This window comes from Eschrichtius robustus, chromosome 6, assembly GCF_028021215.1.
Source record: "Eschrichtius robustus isolate mEscRob2 chromosome 6, mEscRob2.pri, whole genome shotgun sequence".
Lineage (NCBI taxonomy): Eukaryota > Metazoa > Chordata > Mammalia > Artiodactyla > Eschrichtiidae > Eschrichtius > Eschrichtius robustus.
In genome coordinates, this window is record NC_090829.1 from 73,842,775 (window position 1) to 73,865,951 (window position 23,177).

Sequence of the window (23,177 nt, forward strand, 5' to 3'; positions counted from 1 at the left end):
TTAATAATTCTAAAGTTCATTTTTTAACAGCTTTATTGAGATATGATTTACAAACCATACAGTTTACCATTTAAAATGTACAACACAGTAATTTTTTAGTATATTACATTATAAATTTTTTAAATTGTGGTAAAATATATATAACATAAAATTTGCTATTGTAACCATTTTCAAATTGCGATTCAGTGGCATTAATTGCATTCACGATGTTTATGACCAACACCACTATCTTTTTCCAAACCCTGTTCAGGACTTCTCTGGTGATCCAGTGATTAAGACTCCATGCTTCCCAGCTGCACAGCACAGGGAGATCAGCTAGGTGCTTTGTGACCACCTGGGAGGGTGGGAGGGAGACGCAAGAGGGAGGAGATATGGGAATATATGTATATGTATAGCTGATTCACTTTGTTATAAAGCAGAAACTAACACACCATTATAAAGCAATTATACTCCAATAAAGATGTTTAAAAAAAAAAGACTCCACGCTTCCAATGCAGGGGGCGAGGGTTTGATCCCTGATCAGGGAACTAAGATCCCACATACCGCATGGCGCAGCAAAAAAAAAGAAAAGAAACCCTTTTCATCACCTCAGACAAACTCTATAACCGTTATGCAGTAATTCCACATTTCCCTGTTCTCCCAGCTCCTGGTAACTTCTTTTTTTTTTTTTTTTTTTTTTAAATGAAAGCTTCTTTCTTTCTTTCTTTCTTTCTTTCTTTTCTTTCTTTCTTTCTTTCTTTCTTTTCTTTCTTTTCTTTCTTTTCTTTCTTTCTTGCTTGCTTGCTTGCTTGCTTGCTGTGTTGGGTCTTCGTTCCTATGCGAGGGCTTTCTCTAGTTGTGGCAAGCGGGGGCCTCTCACTGTCGTGGCCTCTCTTGTTGCGGAGCACAAGCTCCAGACGCGCCGGCTCAGTAGTTGTGGCTCACGGGCCTAGTTGCTCCGCGGCATGTGGGATCTTCCCAGACCAGGGCTCGAACTCGTGTCGCCTGCATTGGCAGGCAGATTCTCAACCACTGCGCCACCAGGGAAGCCCTCCTGGTAACTTCTAATCTACATTTTGTCTCTCTGAATTTGCATATTCTAAATTGTTCATGTAGTGGAATCTTATAATAACCTTTTGTATCTGGCTTCTTTCACTTAGCATAATGATGTTTTCAAGATTCATACATGTTGTAGCATGTATCAGAACTTCATTTCTGGTTATGGCTGAATAACATTTCATTATATGTATGTACCACATTTTGTTTATCCATTCATCTGTTGATGAACACTTGGGTTGTTTCCACCTTTTGGGTATTGTGAATAATGCTGGGATAAACACTGGCATGCACATAGCTGCTTGCATACCTGCTTTTAGTTCCTTTAGATACATACCTAGAAGTGGAATTACTGGGTCATATGGTAACTATGTTTAGGTTCATGAGGAACCACCTAACTGTTTTCTGTAGCAGCCACCCCATTTTACATTCCCACCATCAATATATGAGGATTCCAGTTTCTCCACATCTTCAGCAACATTTGTTTTTTCTCTTTTGTTTTGTTTTATAGCCATTGTTGTAGGTGAGACGTATCTCATTGTGATGTTGATGCATTTCCCTAGTGCCTAATGATGTTGAGCATCTCTTCAAGTGCTTATGTTATTTGAAAAATCAATTAATTTTCCTCTGGAAATACTATTGGATTTCAGCAGGGTATTTTTTAATTATTATTTGCTAATGCAAAATTATAATTCATACATATGTTTTCATGTGTTATAGGAACCCTAAACCATGAGTACACAATCTAACAAGGAAATAAGACCAGTATAGTGAAACCTGTCTTGTGCCCCTGATCCTACCCTGCTTCTCCTACATTGCCCCACCAAGTTAACTCCTTTCCTGAATTTTGGATTTATTATTCCCTTTTTTCTTTCATATAGGTGTTTATGTATATATTTCCTAAACAACATATTGTTGAATTTTGCTATTTTTGACACGAAAATATTCAGTATAATTTTGTTAATCCTGTAAGTGAACTGACGAAGCTGATTAACGATGAATACCTATGTATGACTAGAAAACACCGCTTTAAGTTTTGAGCAGACAAATATTTAAGAAGATTAATTCCACATTATATGGAAGGATCCCTAAAATTCAGTTTTTAGAAATATTTACTTCTGTTAAGCCGTTTGTTACCAAAAGCTTTCTGCAGTGTTTTAGAAAAAGCAGATTAAATTTTTTAAATATTTACCAAATATGATACATTCTAATCTCAAATTATATTCTGTGATTCATCATATCTAAAACAGTCAGCTCTTGGAATTTTCATGGTCTTACCGGAAGATGTAAATGGTTTTCACACAGTTATGTATAAGTGGCAGCAAATGTGAAACGTTATTAGTGGTAAGATGTATTCTGATTTCAGAGATTTTAAATTGGGAGTTGGAGGGAACAAAAGAGATGCATCTTAGAATGGATGAAAAGCAGAGATAGGTAGATGAATTGGAGGGATGTGACTTAAGAAATAAAGATATTTAATTACTTTATATAGAAAGTCTAGAGATGGGCAATTTTAACATTTGTGTAGCAAAACTAGGTCCATGGTATCTCTGGGATTCTGCTGGTTATCTTCATGATTGTAATATGTCCAAACCAGTAACAGGATTTTATAGTTCATTCTTTTGTGTGGGAGTGATTTGGAATAAGGAGGGGAACAAATACGCTTCGTATGGGGACAGAATATGCTTTGTCCTTGTTAGAGTCTTTCTTTGGGAAGTGACAGTAAAATTTCCTGTTATTTCTTAGAGGCCAGAATAGGGTCATAGCCTCACCTTAGCAAACGGGAGTGAAATTGGAGTGACTGGCATAGGTTATTCATGATTCATCCGTTTGAGAGTAGAAAGGGGGCCTGCCTACCTTCTCTAAGACAAAGGGATATCTGCCTTTTACAACATGTAAGAAGTAGAGACAGTGACTGCTTCTTAGGCAGTAAAGTGTGTGCAACATCAGCTTTTCATGAGTATTATTTTTTGAGTAAGCTCTTTATATCATTATTTTTTAATTTCCACATTGTTTTCTCCTTTTTATTTAGTTTTATTTTTGTTTGTTAACAAGGATTTTTAGCTTCTATATAAAATTAGGATTTTTCCTTTTAATTTCTAGGCTTAGAAAGAATCTCTTTACCCCAGAGTTTAGAAAACTTTTAAATTTCATCTGACTTTTTTTATAATATGGAAATATGATTTATCAGTAGGGAATTCTCATTGATAGAAAGTCAAGTTCTCTATATGTTTTAAGGTATTCAATATTTTTTTAATTTTCAGGGAACCTAGAAAGGTTGTTCTTCATCGTGGTTCAACAGGCCTTGGTTTCAACATTGTAGGAGGTGAAGATGGAGAAGGAATATTTATTTCCTTTATTTTGGCTGGCGGACCTGCTGATCTTAGTGGAGAGCTCAGGAAAGGAGATCGTATTATATCGGTAGGATATGTTAATCAAAATAATGTTTTTATTATTTTAACTATGACCTGTTAATTATTAAACATTTTGTTTTTTATATTCTAAAGTTATGGGAGATATTTTGGCTATCTTCTTCTAACATTTTACAACTTAATTGTAGAATTACAGTGTTGACCGGGAACATGTTCTGTATGATAGATTTTCTTTTGGTATTTGACTTACTTATAAGAGGTCAGTCTTTATGAATGTGCTTGAAGAAAGTATGTATTCTCTATTTGTTGACTGCAAGGTTTTTCGTATGTCTGTTAACTCATCCTTGTTACTTGCATAGTTCATATCTTCTTTATACTTCAATCTGTTATCGCCTTATCTGTTATTAAAGGAGACTTTTTAAGTTTATCTGAATGGTGGGTTTAACAGTTGGTCCTGGCAGCAATTTTTTTCCTTATATCTTTGAAACTATGTTACTAGGTGCATCTAAGTTTAGAATCAGCATTCCTTCCTGGTGAGTTGAAATTTTTTACCATTAGGTAATGATCCTCTTTACTTGTAATAATGGTTTTTACCCTAGAAGCTATAATGCCTGATATTACTGTGGCTATGCTGACTTTTTTGCTTGATATTTGCCTCATCTTTTCTCCATTTTTCACTTTCAGTTTGTGTCTGTGCTTATGTGGCTATTACCCATACAATTTTAGACTTTATCAGTTATTCAGCTGTTCTCCTGAATGACTCAGATTTTGAGAAACCTTAATTATAATGGGGCTGTTTCTAGTATTTTACTTCTGTTTCATTTTTATATCCCTCAAACTTAGTCATTTTTCTTTTTGTTTTTTAACAGCTAATACAAGTGTTCTACAATTTTTTGTTCATCATCCTTTCTTGTATCTCACTTCTTTCTTATGTGTTTCTCAGCAGGTCACTAACAGCGTTGGGACTGGATTCGCAGTATAGGACTATCTTCATCACTGTAGAAAATTTAGCTTTTCTAGCTCCCATCCTCATGCTAGTAGAAGTCCTTAGTTATTTCAGAAAGCAAAAATGTCCCTCAAATATCCAAATGCACCTTAGTGGGAGCTCTTAGATTGTTCTTTCAGCAGTGATTTCTTGTTGGTAAATACTCTTAGCGTTTACCTGGAACTGTTTTTAATTTACCCTCACTTATAAATTTAGTCTAGAACTCTATGTTGACAAGTGTTGTCTCTCAATACTATGAACATATTACTTTATACTCTCTGTCTTCTTTTGTTGCTGTTTAACAAAAAAGATTACTCTTTGTTGTTTGTAGGTGATTTCTTTTTTTCACTGATTGCTCTTAAGTCTCTTAGTCTTTGGTACACTGCAGTTTTACTAAAATGTGTCTGTGTCTAGCATTTTATTTATTCTATCTGGAATTCGTTATGCTTGCTGAATCAGAGGAGTCCTGTCTCATCAATTCTGGAATCTTAGCCATTATCTTTTTAAATTTTGCCTTTCCCACATTGTGTGTTTCTATCCTTCTTGAACTCCTATGAGAGGACATTACCATTCTGCTCTCCATGTCTTTTAATCCCAATTTCATATTTATCAACAATATCTCCTTGTACTTAATTTCAGTCAGATCTGTTTTCTATCTCATAAATTTTCTTCATCTGTGTCTAATCTGCTCTTTAGGCTAAAACTAACTTTTTCATTTCAAAAGTACCATTTTCTTTCTAGAAGTTCTTTCTAATTCTTTTTCAAATCTTCCTTGATGGTTTTGGGGGAGTCTTGATTAAAGTTTCTTATGTTCTTTTAGGTTTTTCTTTTAAACCTATTTATCTTATACAGGCATACCTCGAAGGCATTGCAGGTTCAGTTCAAGACCACCACCAAAAAGCAGATATTACAATAAAGCAAGTCAAACAAATATTTTGGTTTCCCAGTACATGTAAAACTTATAATTATACTATATTGTAGTCTATTAGATTAACATTATATCTTAAAAAACAATGTCCATACCTTAATTTAAAAAAATACTTTATTGGTAAAAAATGCTAACCATCATCTGAGTCTACAGAAAGTCATAATCTTTTTGCTGGTGGAGAGTTTGAAATATTGCAAGAATTATTAAAATGTGACAGAGACATGAAGTGAGCAAATGCTGTTGGAAAAATAGTACCAATAGACTTGCTCAAAGCAGGGTTGCCACAAACCTTCAATTTGTAAAAAATGCAATACCTGCGAAGTACAATAACGTGAAGCACAGTAAAATGAGATAAGCCTGTATTCTATAAATAATAGTTCTATTTTCTGAAGTTTGTAGGTATCTAATACATGTTACTTTATGGTGACTTACAGTACATTGTTTTCCTATGCTCTAAATTTTTCATTGTGAACTTAATGTCAGTAGTACTTTATGTACTTCACATGCGGGTATTCAGTGCTGCCTGAAATGGGGAGTGGTATTCTTTGAAAAATATCTTAAGTCGATTGTGGTAGACTTGGGGGCATCATTCTTATCACCATTTTTCCATTGAGAAAACTGAAGTTTAGAGGTTGATTTGCTCATAGTAGCTAATAAAACCTAGTAAGTGGTATAGCCAGGATTTACCTTAACCACTGTATTATGCTACGTCGTTTTGTTTTTAATTAAAAATTTAAGTGACACTTTCTGAAATTTTAGGATCTGAGATATAGGGATAAAACCTATATCCTGGGTCAGCAATGCTATTCAGTATTGATAACTATTTTAAATCATTTTTTTCAATATAAAGTAAAGAAAATCAGAAAGTACTCTTCAAACTGAAGATATATGTGGCTGGAACATGATAGGAAAAGCATTCCAAAAATTGGATCTTTTATTGCAGTTTTCAGATTGCAGTCCCTCTTGCCACCTGATCCTTCCCTGCACATACTTAGACATATCATCATATTCCTGCAGCCTATCTTTTTGAGGATCCTTTATAATTCAAGATAGACTGAGTCCAAGACAGAAAGAAGGTGGCTAATCATTTACAAAAGAAGTAGAGCTCTTTCTGGTTTTAGCTGTTCTGAGATATTGGTATAACTAACTGATATTTGAATGAAAATCTTGGGAGTTTGAGTCTTCAAATAGGCTATGGTACTTTGTTAAGGATTATAGTCCTACAATTTTAGAAAATAAAGGAAATTAATAATATGCAATGCAAGTAAATGGAAATCGTACCCATATACTTTAGGCTACAGCAACTAAAATAGCATAGTACTACCCAAAAATAGTGATAATTGAACAGATTTGTAAAGCAGAAATACACCTTAGTTACAGTGTCAGAATGTTGAGGGCCTTAAGAGACCATCACTCTTACCATAACAACCAAAACCATCTGGATAAGTTTAGAAAAACTAAACTCATCAGAGAACTGAGGATTCAAAGTGACATAAGTAGAGTAACTTCCAGATAGTAACTAGCCCTACATAGAAGAGAAGACACCCATGGCAGCTGCTCCTTGGAAGAGTGGTGGGAGAAAGAGAAGGGTTAGACGGGGATAGCGAGGAACCAGCCAAACTTTACCCCAACATGTAATGGCCTCAGTGGACTGGTGAAACTGATAAAAAAATTCTGGGAAGCTGCAGAGCAAGTCTGTACCTACCTGCCAACTCCTTTCCATGGGTCTTCACCGAGACCTCAGAGCTTATAAACCAAAGGTTGTGAAACAATAGGGAATTAAGAAAAAATTATTACTGAGTCATACAGAGCATCCCAAAATACAAGGCACCTGCCAGTAAATAGGGGACCTTGAGCAGAAGATCTGTGAAAACTAATGTCAGCAACTCTGTACTCTGAGCTGCTCAGGGATGAGAGTGGGGCAAGAAAGCTGAGAAAAAGCCCTCTGAGGCAGTGTGGACAGAGATACCTCCAAGAAACAGCAAGCCTGGGACAGGTCTAGAGAGCAAAGAAAACTTACCAGCAACCTCAGAAGCTGGCAGCAGGGTTATAAAGGTGTATGTTTGTGTGTGTGTGTGTGTGTGTGTGTGTGTGTGTAATGAGATGAGATCTTTACACCAGTAAAGGGAATTTTACCAGTGCTCATAGCCTAAGCGCCTCAGAAAGAAAAGTCTTAATTCTGCTCTCAAAACATTTGAAACTAAACTTAAAGCTACAACAAAATCCAGTAGCAGCTCAACTATAGATCATATAGATACAGCTGCCCCACTCTAGTGGCCTGGCACAAGGGTTATTCCCAATTCTGGAATTAAATATTATTTATTTTTTATTTCAACCTCTACTGTTATTTTATCCATAGTGTCTACTTTATAATTAAAAACTACAAAACATGCAAAAAAGAAAGAAAAGCTGGTTGTCAAGACAGAAAACAGTCAATATAAGTAACTTGAGAAAAAGCTCAGATGTTGGATTTATCAAACAAGTATTTTAAAATAAGATAAAATGATGATGATAAAAATACTAAAGGATATAGGAGTAAAGGTAGACAATATGGATGATAAGATGGGAGAATTTCAGCAAAGATACAGAACATATGAAAAATGAGTCACATGGAATTGCTAGAAATTTTTCTTTTAACTATCACAAGTGAAAATTTTGTCTGAAAGGCATAACAGCACACTGGAATCTGAAGAGGGAAGAATCAGTGAACTTGAACATAGGTCAAAGAAAGTTTCCAAACTGAAACGTAAATCAGGAGGGGTGGGGGGAAAATCAGGGAAAAAAAGTAGACCAGAGCATCCAAGGTCTATGGAAATAAAGAGGAGATGTCAGACAATAAAGAGGAGACAGAATCTTTGAAGACATAATGACAAAGAACTTTCAAAAACTGATGAAAGATATCAACCCACAGATCTGCGAAGCACAGCAAAGCTGAGGCAGAATACATGCAAAGGAAACCAGACCTAGATACATTGTAAAGTGCTAGAAAGCTATGCTAAAGAGCACATGTTAAAAATAAACATAGAAACACGTTACATATATAGGAACAGTACAAATGACAGCTGGATTCTCACTGGAAATATTACAGGACATAAAGGAATGGAACAGTATCTTTAAAGTGGTGAAAGAAAAAACCTTCAACCTAGAATCCTATATCTCCTGAAATTAGTCATCAGAAATGAAGTTGAAATAAAGACGTTTTCAAACAGACAGTATCTTAGAGAATTTGTTCTTGACAGACCTACAAGGAATACTAGAAGAAATTGTTCTGGTTAAAGAGAAATTATATCAGATGGAACCTAAATCTGCAGACAGGAAATAAGAATAACAGAAGGGGTAAATACCTGGATAAGTATAAAAGGTACATTTTTAGAAAATAATTTTACATGTTTCGTTATAAGATGATTGGCTCTTTAAAACAAAATAACTGCATCGTATTGTGTGAGTTATGGCATATGTAGAAGTAAGATATAAGGCCACCAAAGCACAAATAGAAAGGGGGAGGATGGTTCTTATACAGTTTGAGAAGTGGTATAAAATTAATTGGAAGTAGCCTGTGATAATTTATACTTGCATGTTATAATCTCTAGAGGAAACACTAAAAATACTCCAAAAGGGTATGGTTTTTGTAAGTCAATACAGGAAATAAAATGAAATATGAAAAAATACATGCTTCTTCCAAACAAAGGTAGGAAAGGAAGAAAAGACAAGGTAGAAAAAAAGCAGTGCCAAGGTGTGAGGTTAAAATGCAACTATATTAATATCTACATTATAGTTAGCACTTTAATTAAGATGCAGAAATTGTCAGCTTGGTTCAAAAAAAACAAGACCCAAATATAGACCCTTTATCAGAAATTCACTTTAAATATAAAGATGCATATGTTGTAAGTAAAAGAGTGGAAGAAATTATGCTATATAAACAACATATGAAAGATGGTGTGACTATATTCATATGAGACAAAATAGGCTTCAAGGCAAATGGTGTTATTACTGAGAGATTTTATAATAATGAAAGCATCATTTCTTCAAGAAGACATAACAGCCCTCATTGTGCATGTACCTAGTAATCATTTCAAAGCACATAAAGCAAAAATTCCCAGAACTAAAGGGAGAAATGGACAAATCTACAGAGTTGGGGATTTAAACACCGTCTTCTATAACTGGTAGAATAAGTAGAGAAAAGAAGAAAATAGCTTTAGCCTTACCACTCATCATCTATAAAAATTAACTTGAAATGCATTGTAGAACTAAACTTCTAGAAAAAAACATACAAGAAAATCTTAGTGAACTTGGATTAGTCAAAGATTTCTTAAGTGGTACCAAGGGACCAAGTCAGTCCAGTGGTGAAAGGGAAGTCTTTTTAATAAATGATGCTGAAACAGCTGGATATCTTTATGGAAAAATACAAATTTCAACTCAGTCTTGCTCCAGATATAAAAATTAACTCTAGATGATTATAAATCTTATAAATCTAAATGTGAAGCCCAGAACCATAATCCTCCTGGAAGAAAACATAGAAGGATATCTTTGCAACCCTGAGGTAGATGACAGTTTCTTGGACAAGATATGTTAAACACTAACCATAAAAAAAATGTGCCATTAGGAAACCAAATAGGCAAGCTATGCAATGGGAAAAAATATTCTCAGTACATATATCTCACAAAAAACTTATATCCAGAATATATAAACGTCTCCCACGAAGCAGCAGTGAAAGATGAGTAACTCAATTTAAAAATGAGGGGAGAGTTCCCTGGTGGTGCAGTGGTTAAGAATCCGCCTGCCAATGCCGGGGACACGGGTTCGAGCCCTGGTCCGGGAAGATCCCACATGCCGAGGAGCAACTAAGCCCATGTGCCACAACTACTGAGCCTGTGCTCTAGAGCCCACAAGCCGCAACTACTGAGCCCACGTGCCACAACTACTGAACCCCGCACCCTAGAGCCCATGCTCCACAGCAAGAGAAGCCACCTCAATGAGAAGCTTGTGCACCACAATGAAGAGTAGCCCCCGCTCGCTGCAGCTAGAGAAAGCCCGTGCGCAGCATTGAAGACCCAGTGCAGCCATAAATAAACAAATAAATAAATTCATAAAAATGAGGGGAATTTCCTTGTGGCGCACTGGTTAAGAATCCACCTGCCAATGCAGGGGACACAGGTTCAATCCCTGGTCTGGGAAGATCCCACATGCTGCAAAGCAACTAAGCCCATGCACCACAACTACTGATCCTGTGCTCTGTAGCCTGCAAGCCACAACTACTGAGCCTGTGCGCCACCACTGCTGAAGCCCACATGCCCTAGAGCCCACACGCCGCAACTATGAAGCCCGTGCCCTCTAGGGCCCGCGTGTCGCAACTCCTGAGCCCGTGTGCTGCAACTGCTGAAGCCCACGCAGCTGGAGCCTGTGCTCTGCAACAAGAGAAGCCATCGCAATAAGAAGACCGCGCACCGCAACAAAGAGTAACCCCTACTCGCTGCAACTAGAGAAAGCCCGCATGCAGCAATGAAGACCCAATGCAGCCAAAATAATAATACTAATAAATAAATAAATGAGCAAAAGACTTAAACAGATATTTCACAAAACAAGGTGTATCAGTGGCTTATAAACACATGAAAATTTACTTAACATTAGGCATTAGGGCAATGCAAAAAACACAATGAATAAACAAAACAGGGTTAGAGGAATTTTGGTGGGAGCAATGTCACTTTTTTACATCTTGATTGTGGCAGTGGCTCTACAGCATACACAGTTGTCAACACTCTTATCTGTAAACTAACAACGATTACTCTATTGAATGTAAATTATGCCTAAGTAAAAACATTTTTAAAGCCATAGTGAAATACCATATCCTATCCAGTTGAATGGCTAAAGAAAAAATAATGATGACAACAAACATTAGAGAGGATGTGGAGCAGTTATAACTCTTATTCATTACTGGTGGGCATGTAAAACTACACAACCACTACAAGAACTTTTGGGGAAGTTTTAAAGAAATTATACATACACCTAACCTTATCACCCAGATTTTATCCAAGAAATCTTATGTTTACACTATAACAAGAATGTTCATAATAGCCTATCCATAATAAAACTCAAACAGCATGGATGACACTAAAAAACATCGTGTTGAGTAAAACAGAACACACCACAAAAACACATACTGTATGATTCTTATTGTAGTCATGTGCAGGGAACACTAATTTGTATTGATAAGTCAGAACGTGGTTGCTGCTAATTGTCCTATTATAAAGAGGCATAATGGAGATTTCTGGGTTGGTTGATGGAAAAGGTATGTTTGGGGTTGTAGTTTCATGGGCATATACAGTTGTCAAAAATCCTTCCAACTTCCAACTGAACTGTTTAAATTTGTACATTTTATTGCTTGTAAGTTATACTGTAATTTAAGTTTTAAAAATAATTTACAGTATAAGGGCAAATTAGTGATAAGGAATGAATTTTTTAAAAATAAATGTTGGCGAAATTAGCTAGTTGCTTAGCGGAATAAAATTAGCTTAGAGCCTCACTTCACACCTTGTGTCAAAATAAATTCTCAGTTGGCTTAGAGGTATGTGTGAAAAACTCAAAACAAAAATATATGTTTTTTAAATTGTCCATGTGGAACCTCTTTATGTGGGTTACTGTCACACTGCTAGAATATGTTAGTCTGACGAACACAACGTGGTTCACCCAGAACTTTCCCAGTTTTAGCACTGAAAGCCCCATGTCTGGAAACCCCTTTAGGCTAAGTTTTAAAACTGAAAGTCCCAGACCCTCCCAACCAGTTGCTTGCCCTAATGTTACTGTAAATTAAATTCAGCCTTCTGTTTGGCAGTATGCATCCATAGTCTTAAATATTTTAATGGTTACTAAGCTGCTCTAGGGAAATACCCTGAGAAGCAATAGGAAAGACCTTAGGAACAAGAGAAAAACATGAGAAAAGATATTCAAAACTAAAATAAAACCCAGAAACGCTTATTTAAGTACCTCTTTACACAAAATTTAGCTATTTTCAGTCTTCAGCTTGTATCAGGATAGCCTCAAGGCCTTATTAAAAAACAGATTCCTAGATTCCATCCCCAAAGTTTCTGATTCAGTACGACTTGGATAGGATCTGAAATTTTATATTTCTTACAAGTTTCCATGAGATACTGATGTTGCTGGTCCTGGGACCAAACCTTGTGAACCACTGTTCTAAAGACATCCCTGTTATTGATGTTCTTAATGATAACCCACATTACTGAGAAAAGCATAAATATTTGGGAAGGCAAGGAAATAAATAATAATTTTTATAAAATATTCCCTTTGACATATTTAATTTTGTTGAAGAAAGAAGCTTTTGAAGTCAAGATTTATTATTGTACAGATGTTGAACAGTACATTTTTCACTATGGTATAAATGGAAATATTACTGTTATTTCCAGTGATGCCAAGCATAGGGCAGTATATTATAGTTGATATTCCCTGAAAATTTAGAAACATGGAAAGTGACCCAAGAGACTTCAACAGAAATTCTCTCCTTCATAAAAACAGTGAGAAAAGTGGCCAAAATTGTTTTTAGAGTAAACTTTTTCAGAACTCTGGAAATTAACCAAAGACTGACAGCCATTCAGGAAGTGTTTACTCAAAAAAAAAAAAATTGCTGAATCTCTGTAAGAATGAGCTTTGTGGAATTTTAATTTGCTTAAGTCCCACCCCTGGCTCTCTATCACCACATTAGCCTTGAAAAATAGCCCACCTTTTCAGTGAGAACCAGTGGCCCAACAGCTACTAGAGAGAGCAAAATGGTGGTAGAACGTTCAGAGCTTCTTTTCCAAAGAACTGTCATAATTTGACCTGTCTGGTGGGTTCTTGGAACATCCTATTTGAAAGGTTCTCTGTATTTGACCTGATTCAAAGCTCCAACAGTGCAAAAGCCTTTCCCCTGGGGTAATTGCAAAAACAATTACAGGCATATTATGGCTGCCTGAGACATTGGTAACAGTTGGGGCAAACAGTAGACTAATCAAAAACTTAAAAGGAAAAACTAGGGAGTGAACTCTCCATGGGACCTTTGAAAAAAGCTCTTATACTTTGGAATCTAGGAGGACACATGCATGGTCTTGGGCTGTGTTCCTGCTCAGGAAAGACCTGAAAAGGCCCTAAACTCTCACCTCTGGCTGACCATGAGACTCTGTGCAAGAAAGAAGTGAAGATTAAGGCAGAATTATCAGTTGCCTAGCTGATTGTTGAAGGCATTACCCAACATGCGCACATTTAATGAAATCTCTGTCCAGTCATTTACTGACCACTCTGCTAATCAGGCAGACACTTCACTGGCACATACAACAAAGAATACAAACCTTACAGAATTCAGAAAAGTCACCAAACAACTGCTATAACAGACAGCAGTAATATCAAGCCCTGGGTAGGAGGACAGATCTTATACCCAGAATTGCTACTTTATATTATTTTAAATGTCCGGTTTTCAACAAAAAATTGAGACATGCAGCAAAACAAGAAAATATACACAGGGGGGAAAGCAATCAGTAGAAACTGTCTGTAAGGAAGCCCAACACTATACTACTAGACAAAGATTTTAAATCAGATATTTTAAATATATTCTAAGAACTAAAGGAAACCATGTCTAAAGAATGTAAGGAAAGTATAGGAACAATATCGCACCAAGTAGAGTATGTCAATAAAGAGATTTATTTTATGAAAAAGAAACAAACAGAAATTCTGGTGTTGAAAAGTACAATAACTGAAATGAAAAAAAAAAAATCCTCTAGACAAGTTCAACAGCAGATTTGACCTGGCAAAAGAAAAAAATCCACCAACTTGAAGATATGTCTGTTAAGACTACCCAGACTGAAGAACAGAAAGAAAAAAGAATGAAGAAAAATTGTCAGAGGCTCAAAGACCTGTGGGGTTACCATCAAGTGTACCAATGTATGTATAATGAAGTCAGAATGACAAGAGAGAGAGAAAGAGGCAGAAAGAATATTTGAATAAATAATGGCAAAAAACTTCCCAAATTTAATGAAAAACATTGTACACATCTGAGAAGCTCAGTGAACTACAAGCAGAATAAACTTGAAGAGATCCACACCACAGATAAATCATAATCAAATATCAAAAGACAAAGGGAGAATCCTGAAAGCAAAGAGAAATCACTGATTACAGGGAATCCTCAGTAAGATTAACAGTTGATTTCTTGTCAGAAGTCATGGAGGCCAGAAGGCAATTCTGAAAGAAAAAAGCCATGGTCCAAGGTTTCTATACCCAGTCAAACTATCCTTCAGAAACGAAGGACAAATCCCAGTCCCAGGTAAACAAAAGCTAAGGAAGTTATTAATCTCCTTAACTTCTCTTATAGACCGTAAACCTGCCCTACAAGGAGTACTAAACAGAATCCCTCAGACTAAAAAGAAAGGACATTAGAGAGTAGCCCAAATCCATATGAAGAAATAAAGAGAACTGTTAAAAGTAACTATATAGGTAAATGTAAAACAGCACAAGTGCATTTTTTGTTTGTAACTCTTTTTTTTCTCCTTTATAATTTAAACAACAACTAAATAAAGCAATAATTTTAAATCTGTGTTGATGGGCACACACACACACTGTATAAAGATGTAATTTATATGACAGTAGTATCACAAGGGGTATAGAGGGCACAGAATTATAAGAGCAGAGTTTTTATATACTATTGAAACTAAGTTGGTATTAATTCAAAGTAAATGGTTATAAAATGTTAATTATGACCTAGAGAAACCACTAAGCAGATAACTCAAAATATATATAATTTTTAAAAGGGTATTAAGATAGTACAGTGGAAAATACCTATTTTACAAAAGAAGTTAGTAATGCAGGAATAGAGGAACAAAAAAGACAAGGTGTGAAGAAAACAAATAGCAAAATGGATGGCATAAATCTTTTTTTTCGTTAAATTACATTGAAGGTAAATGGGTTAAATACTCCAACTAAAAGACAGATATTGACAGGGTAGATTTAAAAAGATCAAATTATATACTTTCTACAACAGACACACTTTAGATTCAATCTTCGTTGAAAGTAAAAGGTTGGAAAAGATATGCTGTGCAAACAGAAACCAAGAAACACATAAAATGGCTATACAAGTGTCAGACAAAGTAGACTTTAGGACAAAAATTGTTTCTCAAAATCTAAGGACATTTTATAATATATGTGCTATATAGATTATGTGTGATATATAGTTATACATATTGTGTAATTGTTGATAAATTTCTAGAAAGACATAAACTTTTGAAACTGACTCAAGAAGAAATGGAAACTATAACTGTAGACCTGTAACAATTAAGGAGATTGAATTGATAAACAAAACTTCCCACAAAGGAAAAAACCCAGGACCAGATGGCCTCACTAGTGCAATCTATAGAACGTTTAAAGAAGAATTAGCACCATTCACAAACTCTTCCCCAAAAAAGGAATAGGTGTGAAGAACACTTTCCAACTCATTCTACAAGGCCAATATTATTCTTATATCAAACCAAACAAAGACATCACAAGAAAAGAAAACTACAATATCCCTTATGAATTTATATGTAAAAATCCTCAACAAAGTAGCCATCTGGATTCAGTAGCATAAAAAGATAGTACACCAGCATTAAAAAAGGATTATACCCTGTAACCAAGTGGACTTTGTCCAAGGAATGCATAGTTGGTTCAACACAGGGATAACCAAAGTAAAACACCATGTTAATAGAGTTAAGGATATAAGCCACATGACCATCTAAACAGAAAAAGCTCCTATCAGAAACCAACAGCTTGCATCATAAAAGCACCAAACAAATTAGGAATGGTAGAGAACTTCCTCAACCTGATAAAGGACATCTATGAAAAACTGATAACTTATGTCACACTAAATGCTGAAACACTGAAAGCTTTCCCTCTGAGATCAGGAACAAGACAGAGAGGTGTCCACTCATGCCACTTTTATTCAACATTGTGCTGGAGTTTCTAGATTGGGCAGTTAGGCAAAAAAAAGAAATAAAAGCTTTCTAGATTAAAAAGGAAGAAGGAAAATTATCTCTTATTTGGAGATGCCATGATCTTATATATAGAAAATCTTAGGAAATCCAAAAAAACTATCAGAGTTAATAACCAAGCTCAGCAAGTTTGCAGGACAGAAAATCACTATACAAGAAACAGTTGTGTTTCTATATACCAGAGTTGAACAACCTGAAAGTGAAATTAAGAAAACAATTTTATTTATAGTAGTATCAAAAAGAATAAATTTAACAAAGTGGATAAACAAAATATGGAATATCCATAAAATGGAATATATGATTCGGCCATAATAAGTAACAAAGTACTAAAACAGGCTAAAACAAGGATGAACCATGAAAACAAGCTAAGTGAAGAAGCCAAACACAAATAGCCACATATTGTAATATTCCTTTTATTTAAAATGTACAGAACAGACAAATCCTTAGAGTTAGAAAGTAGAATAGTGGTTGCCAGGGTCTAAGGGGGGGAATGAATGCTAATGGGTAGTGGGTTTTTTGGGGGTGGGGGCTGATGAAAATGTTTTGGAATTAAAGCATGGTGATGGTTGCACATGCTTGTGAATGTACTGAAAAACACTAAATTGTACACTTTAAAAGTTTGGATTTTATATAAATTGTATCTCCATAAAAAAGTGACCCTAAGTCTGTTTACACGATATGTTTCTCAGTACCAGGATTTCTTCTAAAATATCCTTGATAATGTATTCCATTAAAATGTTTGGTGTTATTTAGGAACATTTTTAATTTGTAGTCTTCTTAACAAATTATTCTCCTTTGAATCTATGTAGGTTGTTTTCAGATCTTTTCTGTAGCAAAGGGATCCAATGCTCAGGAATAATTCATTAAAAATTGTGATCTTCTCTAAAATAATCTATGAAAGTTTGTCTACCTTTTATATTTCTTCTCTAATTTTTTCTGCTATAAATTAGGAGGATTTTCTTTATGTTCAATGTAGAACTATTTATACATTGTGTTGAGTTATTCTCTAATAAGATATTAAGCTAGAGATATTCTCTAATAAAGCCACATTATGTTACACTTGTTTAGATTAAGGTTTTTGGATTTTTGATTTTCATTCGAGAGGTGTCTGTACATTTTAACTTAGTTACATAGTAATATCCTTTATAGATAATGTAAAAACATCAGGTCTTTAAATGTTTTACATTAAACATTTAAAATGTTCTTTTATGTAAATTTTATGATCCCAGGAATTTCTGGGCTATAGTCAAATTTTCCAAAATTGGTATGTCATTTTTAACAGGTTTTAGATTAGTTGTCAATGAAGCAGGCTGTCATATTAAAATTGTGTGACAGCTCTTCTTTCCAAAAATATTCAGTAAAGGTCCCAAACATTGCTGTATTTTATTCATTCATGGTTCTTAGGGGGAAAAGCCAACTTAAATATTTAAAGTTAGTTACATTTAAGTTTAATGCTCACATTAATGTCCTATTAAGTTTTTCTTGTAGTGGAAAAGGTTCAATCTCTAAAGATAGTGTACCTTGCAGTGTACTAGGTGCTGGCAGCCTTTCAGAAATAAGAATGAAGTTGCCTATTCTTCTGGAGTGGGATTGATCACCTCATTAATTATTTTACCCAAGGAAGGTCCCTGTGTTCAAAAAAAGTCTCCTTGCTCATTTAATAACATTTACTGTATTTAAATGTCAGTCTGTGAAATCTGAGCTATTTTAATACTTAAAGTAATTGCTTTCCTGTTACTCCAAAAGAATGGAAGCTTTAGTTTGGGAAAGGAAGGAAGAGAATTGAAACTGAGATGAGTAATAGTAAAAATGTGGCAGGAGTTGAATGGATGCTGTAAACAAAATGAATTTCCCTCTCATTGCCTGAGTTACTAGTGAAATGAAATGTACAAAATGATGACACTTGTTGATTTTTCAAGTTGTCAAATTAAGGTACATGTCTCAAGAGATTGATAGACAACCTTGTGGAAAACTTAGGGGAAAATGTTTTGGATTTGTTCACTTGACAGTAAACATAGTATTTTAAGTGAATAAAATTGTCTTGATTGACTATACAATATATTTTTGTTTTACTGTATAACATATTTTTAGTAAATCAGAACAAGAAAATATTTTAGTGATAAAGTAATTGCAAGTAATTTTTTTTTAATCTATGCCTGCTCAAAGAATAGGCTATTGTGATTTCTAATCAGTGTGATGATTTTCTTTCAAATGTAATATGTGGTTTGATTTACAGGTAAACAGTGTTGACCTCAGAACTGCCAGCCATGAGCAGGCAGCAGCTGCTTTAAAAAATGCTGGCCAAGCTGTCACGATTGTTGCACAATATCGACCTGAAGGTAATAAATTCTTGTTGTCTGTATTTATTTTTTATTTCAGTTTTAAGAAGTCTTCCTCTTAAAAATGGTTAACTTCCCAAGCTTAACTTTGTTTTTATATTTTTGTCTGATTTATTAATCTGTTATTTGTTTAGTTTGAACTTAATTCACTATCCAGATCAAAGAGTTTTTAATAGAATGTAGGAACTTGTATCTGCCAACTCTTTGAATATTTCTCTATTATTTGGATTAGTTTTCAGGAGTTTATCTTTTTAAATGTGTCATCTAACCAAACACATACCTTTAAGTATACCTTTGACTAACTCAGTGGTTGAAAAGCAAAGATAGTAATTTTGCCAAAGAAAATTAGGTTATCTCAGTATTTTCTGACCTTTGAATTAGGTTATATTTATTAATAACAGGGTTTAAGATATGTTTCTAATAGCCTTTATTGTTACTTAAAGGGAAAGAATGCAAGTTTGAGATATGATATTTTTCTAAATAGTGAGGTATCATGGACTTGACCTTACCAAGTTTCTACCGGGAGAAGGTGATAATGGAAAATTTGAGGTCATATTAAACATACATAAGATTCTAGCGTACATCAACATAACCACTTCAGTAAAACCTCAGTGGAATTTAAGAAGCTTAAACACCCAAAAGAATACATAGCATACTAGTTAATGTTCATAAACAAGGTGAAGAGGGAAAGAATGATGTGACTAAAGGAGCCAGGCAAATCATTCTATGATTTAGCAGCTGTTACATGTATTATTCTTTTCTTGGAGTGGAATTTATTTCTGTAACAAAACCTAATATGTGTTTTACCTGATCAAAGTAGTATGTTGGGCATTGCTTGCTATTTCATAATATTTCTTATAAACCTCAGCATTCTAGGTTCAGTAACTGAACAAGAATAAATTCATTTATGTAAGGGGTAAGTTCCAAATAAATCACATTAATCAAGCAAATAGGGATTAATATATGAAGTCAGAATGCCAATTCATTAATTTTTGTGAGAAACAAAACTACCAGTGGGACTACACATGCTTTTATCTTCTGGCCAACACATTCTTGCCCAATAGGCATATTATACGGAAACAAATTATAATCAATGCTTGCTTAGTATTATAGAAAGCCTCTTATTTATATGTTTATGAGGAATATAGACTATTTAGGTATGATTAAGGGTAAGTCAATATCTGCTCCTTGACCTCCCCAGAAAACACACAAAAGCAACAAGGAAAATAAAAAATAAACACATATTTCTACCCATACAGCTTCACTTCACATTAAGCAAAACTGAGAAGACAGGTATAATACCTGGACAACAAAATACAGGCAAAGGCTGCTTAAGCAGGTTAAGATCTGGCAAAAGCTACATGTAAAGAAGGGAAGAGTAAAAGCTTGGAATGTTGAGAATGCTCAGTGGTAGCAGAACGTAGAATATGACAGAAAATTGTACTTCCTAAAGGTGGGGGGCTTGTTTTTGAAGTATAAAAACATTATCCCTTGTTTATGGCAGGCCACATAGAAATTGGAGTGAGCAAGCTAGAGCAGAAGCCATCCTTGATGTGGTTTTGTTTAAAGGAGGTATTTGGTTAAAACAGTCTGTCAGATTATCTGATGCTATCAAGGCAGTCTTTTGGTTTTAAAGGCTGTAAAAATAACCTGTGATCCATCCCCACCCTGCACCCCAAACTTTCTGGTCCAGCCAACTCATTCAGTAATAAGCAATTTAAAAGGAACTAGCCTGGCATTCATACAAAGATATTAATAAGGAGACATGGAAACAAATAGCAAAGCTTAACAAGAGATAAAAGTTGTCACAAACATGCATTTACACACACACAAAAAAAATTGGCACATATCAGATGAAACTTTGATTTTAATGTTCTTCAACAATTTATGCATTCAATTCTTTGAAAGAAGACCACAAAGTAGATATGTAAAGAAATGTAGGAAGAGATGGCTTAACAACCAGAAGAGTTTAATTTTGAGCTAGCAGAACCCAGGAAAGAAGAAAGCAAACCATTTTCTTAAATTGGAACACAAAGGCAAAGAGACACTGCAGAACAATCAATAGGGGACATAAAGGATACAATAGGAAAAGTAAACAAAATTAAATAGAAACAAAGAGAATTTTTAAAGATTAGAGAGAAAAGACAGGCAATTATATATTATATATATATATATATATATATATATATATATACTTTTATATATATATTTATATATATACACACACACACACAGGATATACTTATACTTTCTGGAAAAAGTAAATTTTTTTAAAAGAAAAGAATAAATGCTTGCAATTATAATTCATCCAAGAAAACTTTACTAGATTAAAAAGAAGTAACTTTACATTGAAAAGACACAGCATGATAGAAAATTAACTCAGAATGGTCAAAATTCAGACATATTCCAGTTAATTTTTATCAAGAAAGAATCTTCTGGAGTATTGGTTCAAGATGGCGGAGTAGAAGGACGTGTGCTCACCTCCTCTCGCAAGAGCACCGAAATCACAAATTAACTGCTGAACAACCATTCACGTGTCACAACAAGACACTGGAACCCACCAAAAAAGATATCCCACATCCAAAGGCAAAGGAGAAACCTCAGTGAGATGGGAAGGGGGGGCACAATCATGATAAAATCAAATTCATACCTGCCAGGTGGGCGAACCACAAACTGGAGAACAATTAAACCACAGAAGTTCTCCCACTGGAGTGAAGGTTCTGAGCCCCACGTCAGCGTCCCAGCCTGGGGGTCCAGCAACAGGACTAGCAATCCCCAGGGATTCTGGCTTTGAAGGGCAGCAGGATTTGATTGCAGGACTTCCACGGGACTGGGCAAAACAGAGACTCCATTCTTGGAGGGCACACACAAAGTCTTGTGCACACCAGAACCCAAGGGAAAGGAGCAGTGACCCCACAGGAGACTGAACCAAACCTACCTGCTAGTGTTGGAGGGCCTTCTGCAGGGGCAGGGGGAGACTATGGCTCACCAAGGGGAACAAGGGCACTGGCAGCAGCAGTTCTGGTAAATACTCATTGACGTGAGCCTTCCCTGAGGCCGCCATTAGCCCCACCAAACAGGCTGTAGGCTCCAGTGCTGGGTTACCTCAGGCCAAACAACCAACAGGGAGGGAATACAGCCCCACCCGTCAGCAGACAAGTGGATTAAAATTTTACTGAGCAAGGCTCTGCCCACGAGAGCAAGACCCATTTCTACCCACCACCAGTCCCTCCCATCAGGAAGCTTGCACAGGCCTCTTAGATAGCCTCATCCACCAGAGGGCAGACAGCAGAAGCAAGAAGAACTATAATCCTGCAGCCTGCAGAATGAAAACCACAATCCTAGAAAGTTAGACAAAGTGAAAAGGCAGAGGATTATGTTGCAGATGAAGGAACACGATATTATCCCAGAAAAACAACTAAATGAAGTGGAGATAGGCAGCCTTCCAGAAAAAGAATTCAGAATAATGATAGTGAAGATGATCCAGAATGGAGGCAAAGATTAAGAAGATGAAAGAAATGTTTAACAAAGACCTAGAAGAACTAAAGAGCAAACAAACAAATGAACGATACAATAACCGAAATGAAAAATACACTAGAAGGAATCAATAGCAGAATAACTGAGGCAGAAGAACTGATAAGTGACCTGGAAGACGGAATTGTGGAAATCACTGCTGTGGAACAGAATAAGGAAAAAAGAATGAAAATAAATGGAAGACAGCCTAAGGACAACATTAAACACACCAACGTTCGCATTATAGGGGTCCCAGAAGGAGAAGAGAGAGAGAAAGGACCTCAGAAAATATTTGAAGAAATAATACCTGAAAACTTCCCTAACATGGGAAAGGAAACAGTCAACCAAGTATAGGAAGCACAGAGAGTCCCAGGCAGGATAAACCCAAGGAGAAACACACTGAGACACATAGTAATCAAATTGACAAAAAGTAAAGACAAAGAAAAATTATTGAAAGCAACAAGGGAAAAATGACAACATACAAGGGAACTCCCATAAGGTTATCAGCTGATTTCTCAGCAGAAACTCCGCAAGCCAGAAGGGAGTGGCATGATATATTTAAAGTGATGAAAGGGAAGAACCTACAACCTACAACCAAGAATACTGTACCCAGTTCGCATTCATATTTGACAGAGAAATCAAAAGCCTTACAGACAAGCAAAAGCTAAGAGAATTCAGCACTACCAGACCAGCTTTGCAACAAATGCTAAAGGAACTCCTCTAGGCAGGAAAGAGACTAGCAACTTTAAAAAAAAAAAAAAAAAAAGCCTTGTACATATAGACTGTTATATCAAAACCTCATGGGAACAGCAAACCCCAAAACTACAATAGATACACACACCAAAAACAGAAAAAGCAACTCAAACGCAGCACTAAAGATGGTCACCAAACCACAAGAGAAGAGAACAAAAGAGGAAGGGAAGAAAAAAGACCTACAAAAACAAACCCAAAACAATTAAGAAAATGGCAGTAGGAATACACATATCGATAATTACCTTAAACGTA

The 23,177-nt window shown here is 35.4% G+C and overlaps 1 protein-coding gene across 12 annotated transcripts in view; it reads left to right on the top strand.

Moving 5' to 3' along the window:
• The window catches only part of DLG1 (discs large MAGUK scaffold protein 1), a 288,831-nt gene that overhangs the window by 189,512 nt on the left and 76,142 nt on the right, over positions 1-23,177 (top strand). For all 12 annotated transcript variants that reach the window (XM_068546486.1, XM_068546482.1, XM_068546488.1 and 9 more), the window contains 2 exons: positions 3,300-3,456; positions 18,557-18,659. In XM_068546486.1, the coding sequence (XP_068402587.1) occupies positions 3,300-3,456; positions 18,557-18,659 (260 nt within the window). The remainder of the gene's footprint in view (positions 1-3,299; positions 3,457-18,556; positions 18,660-23,177) is intronic.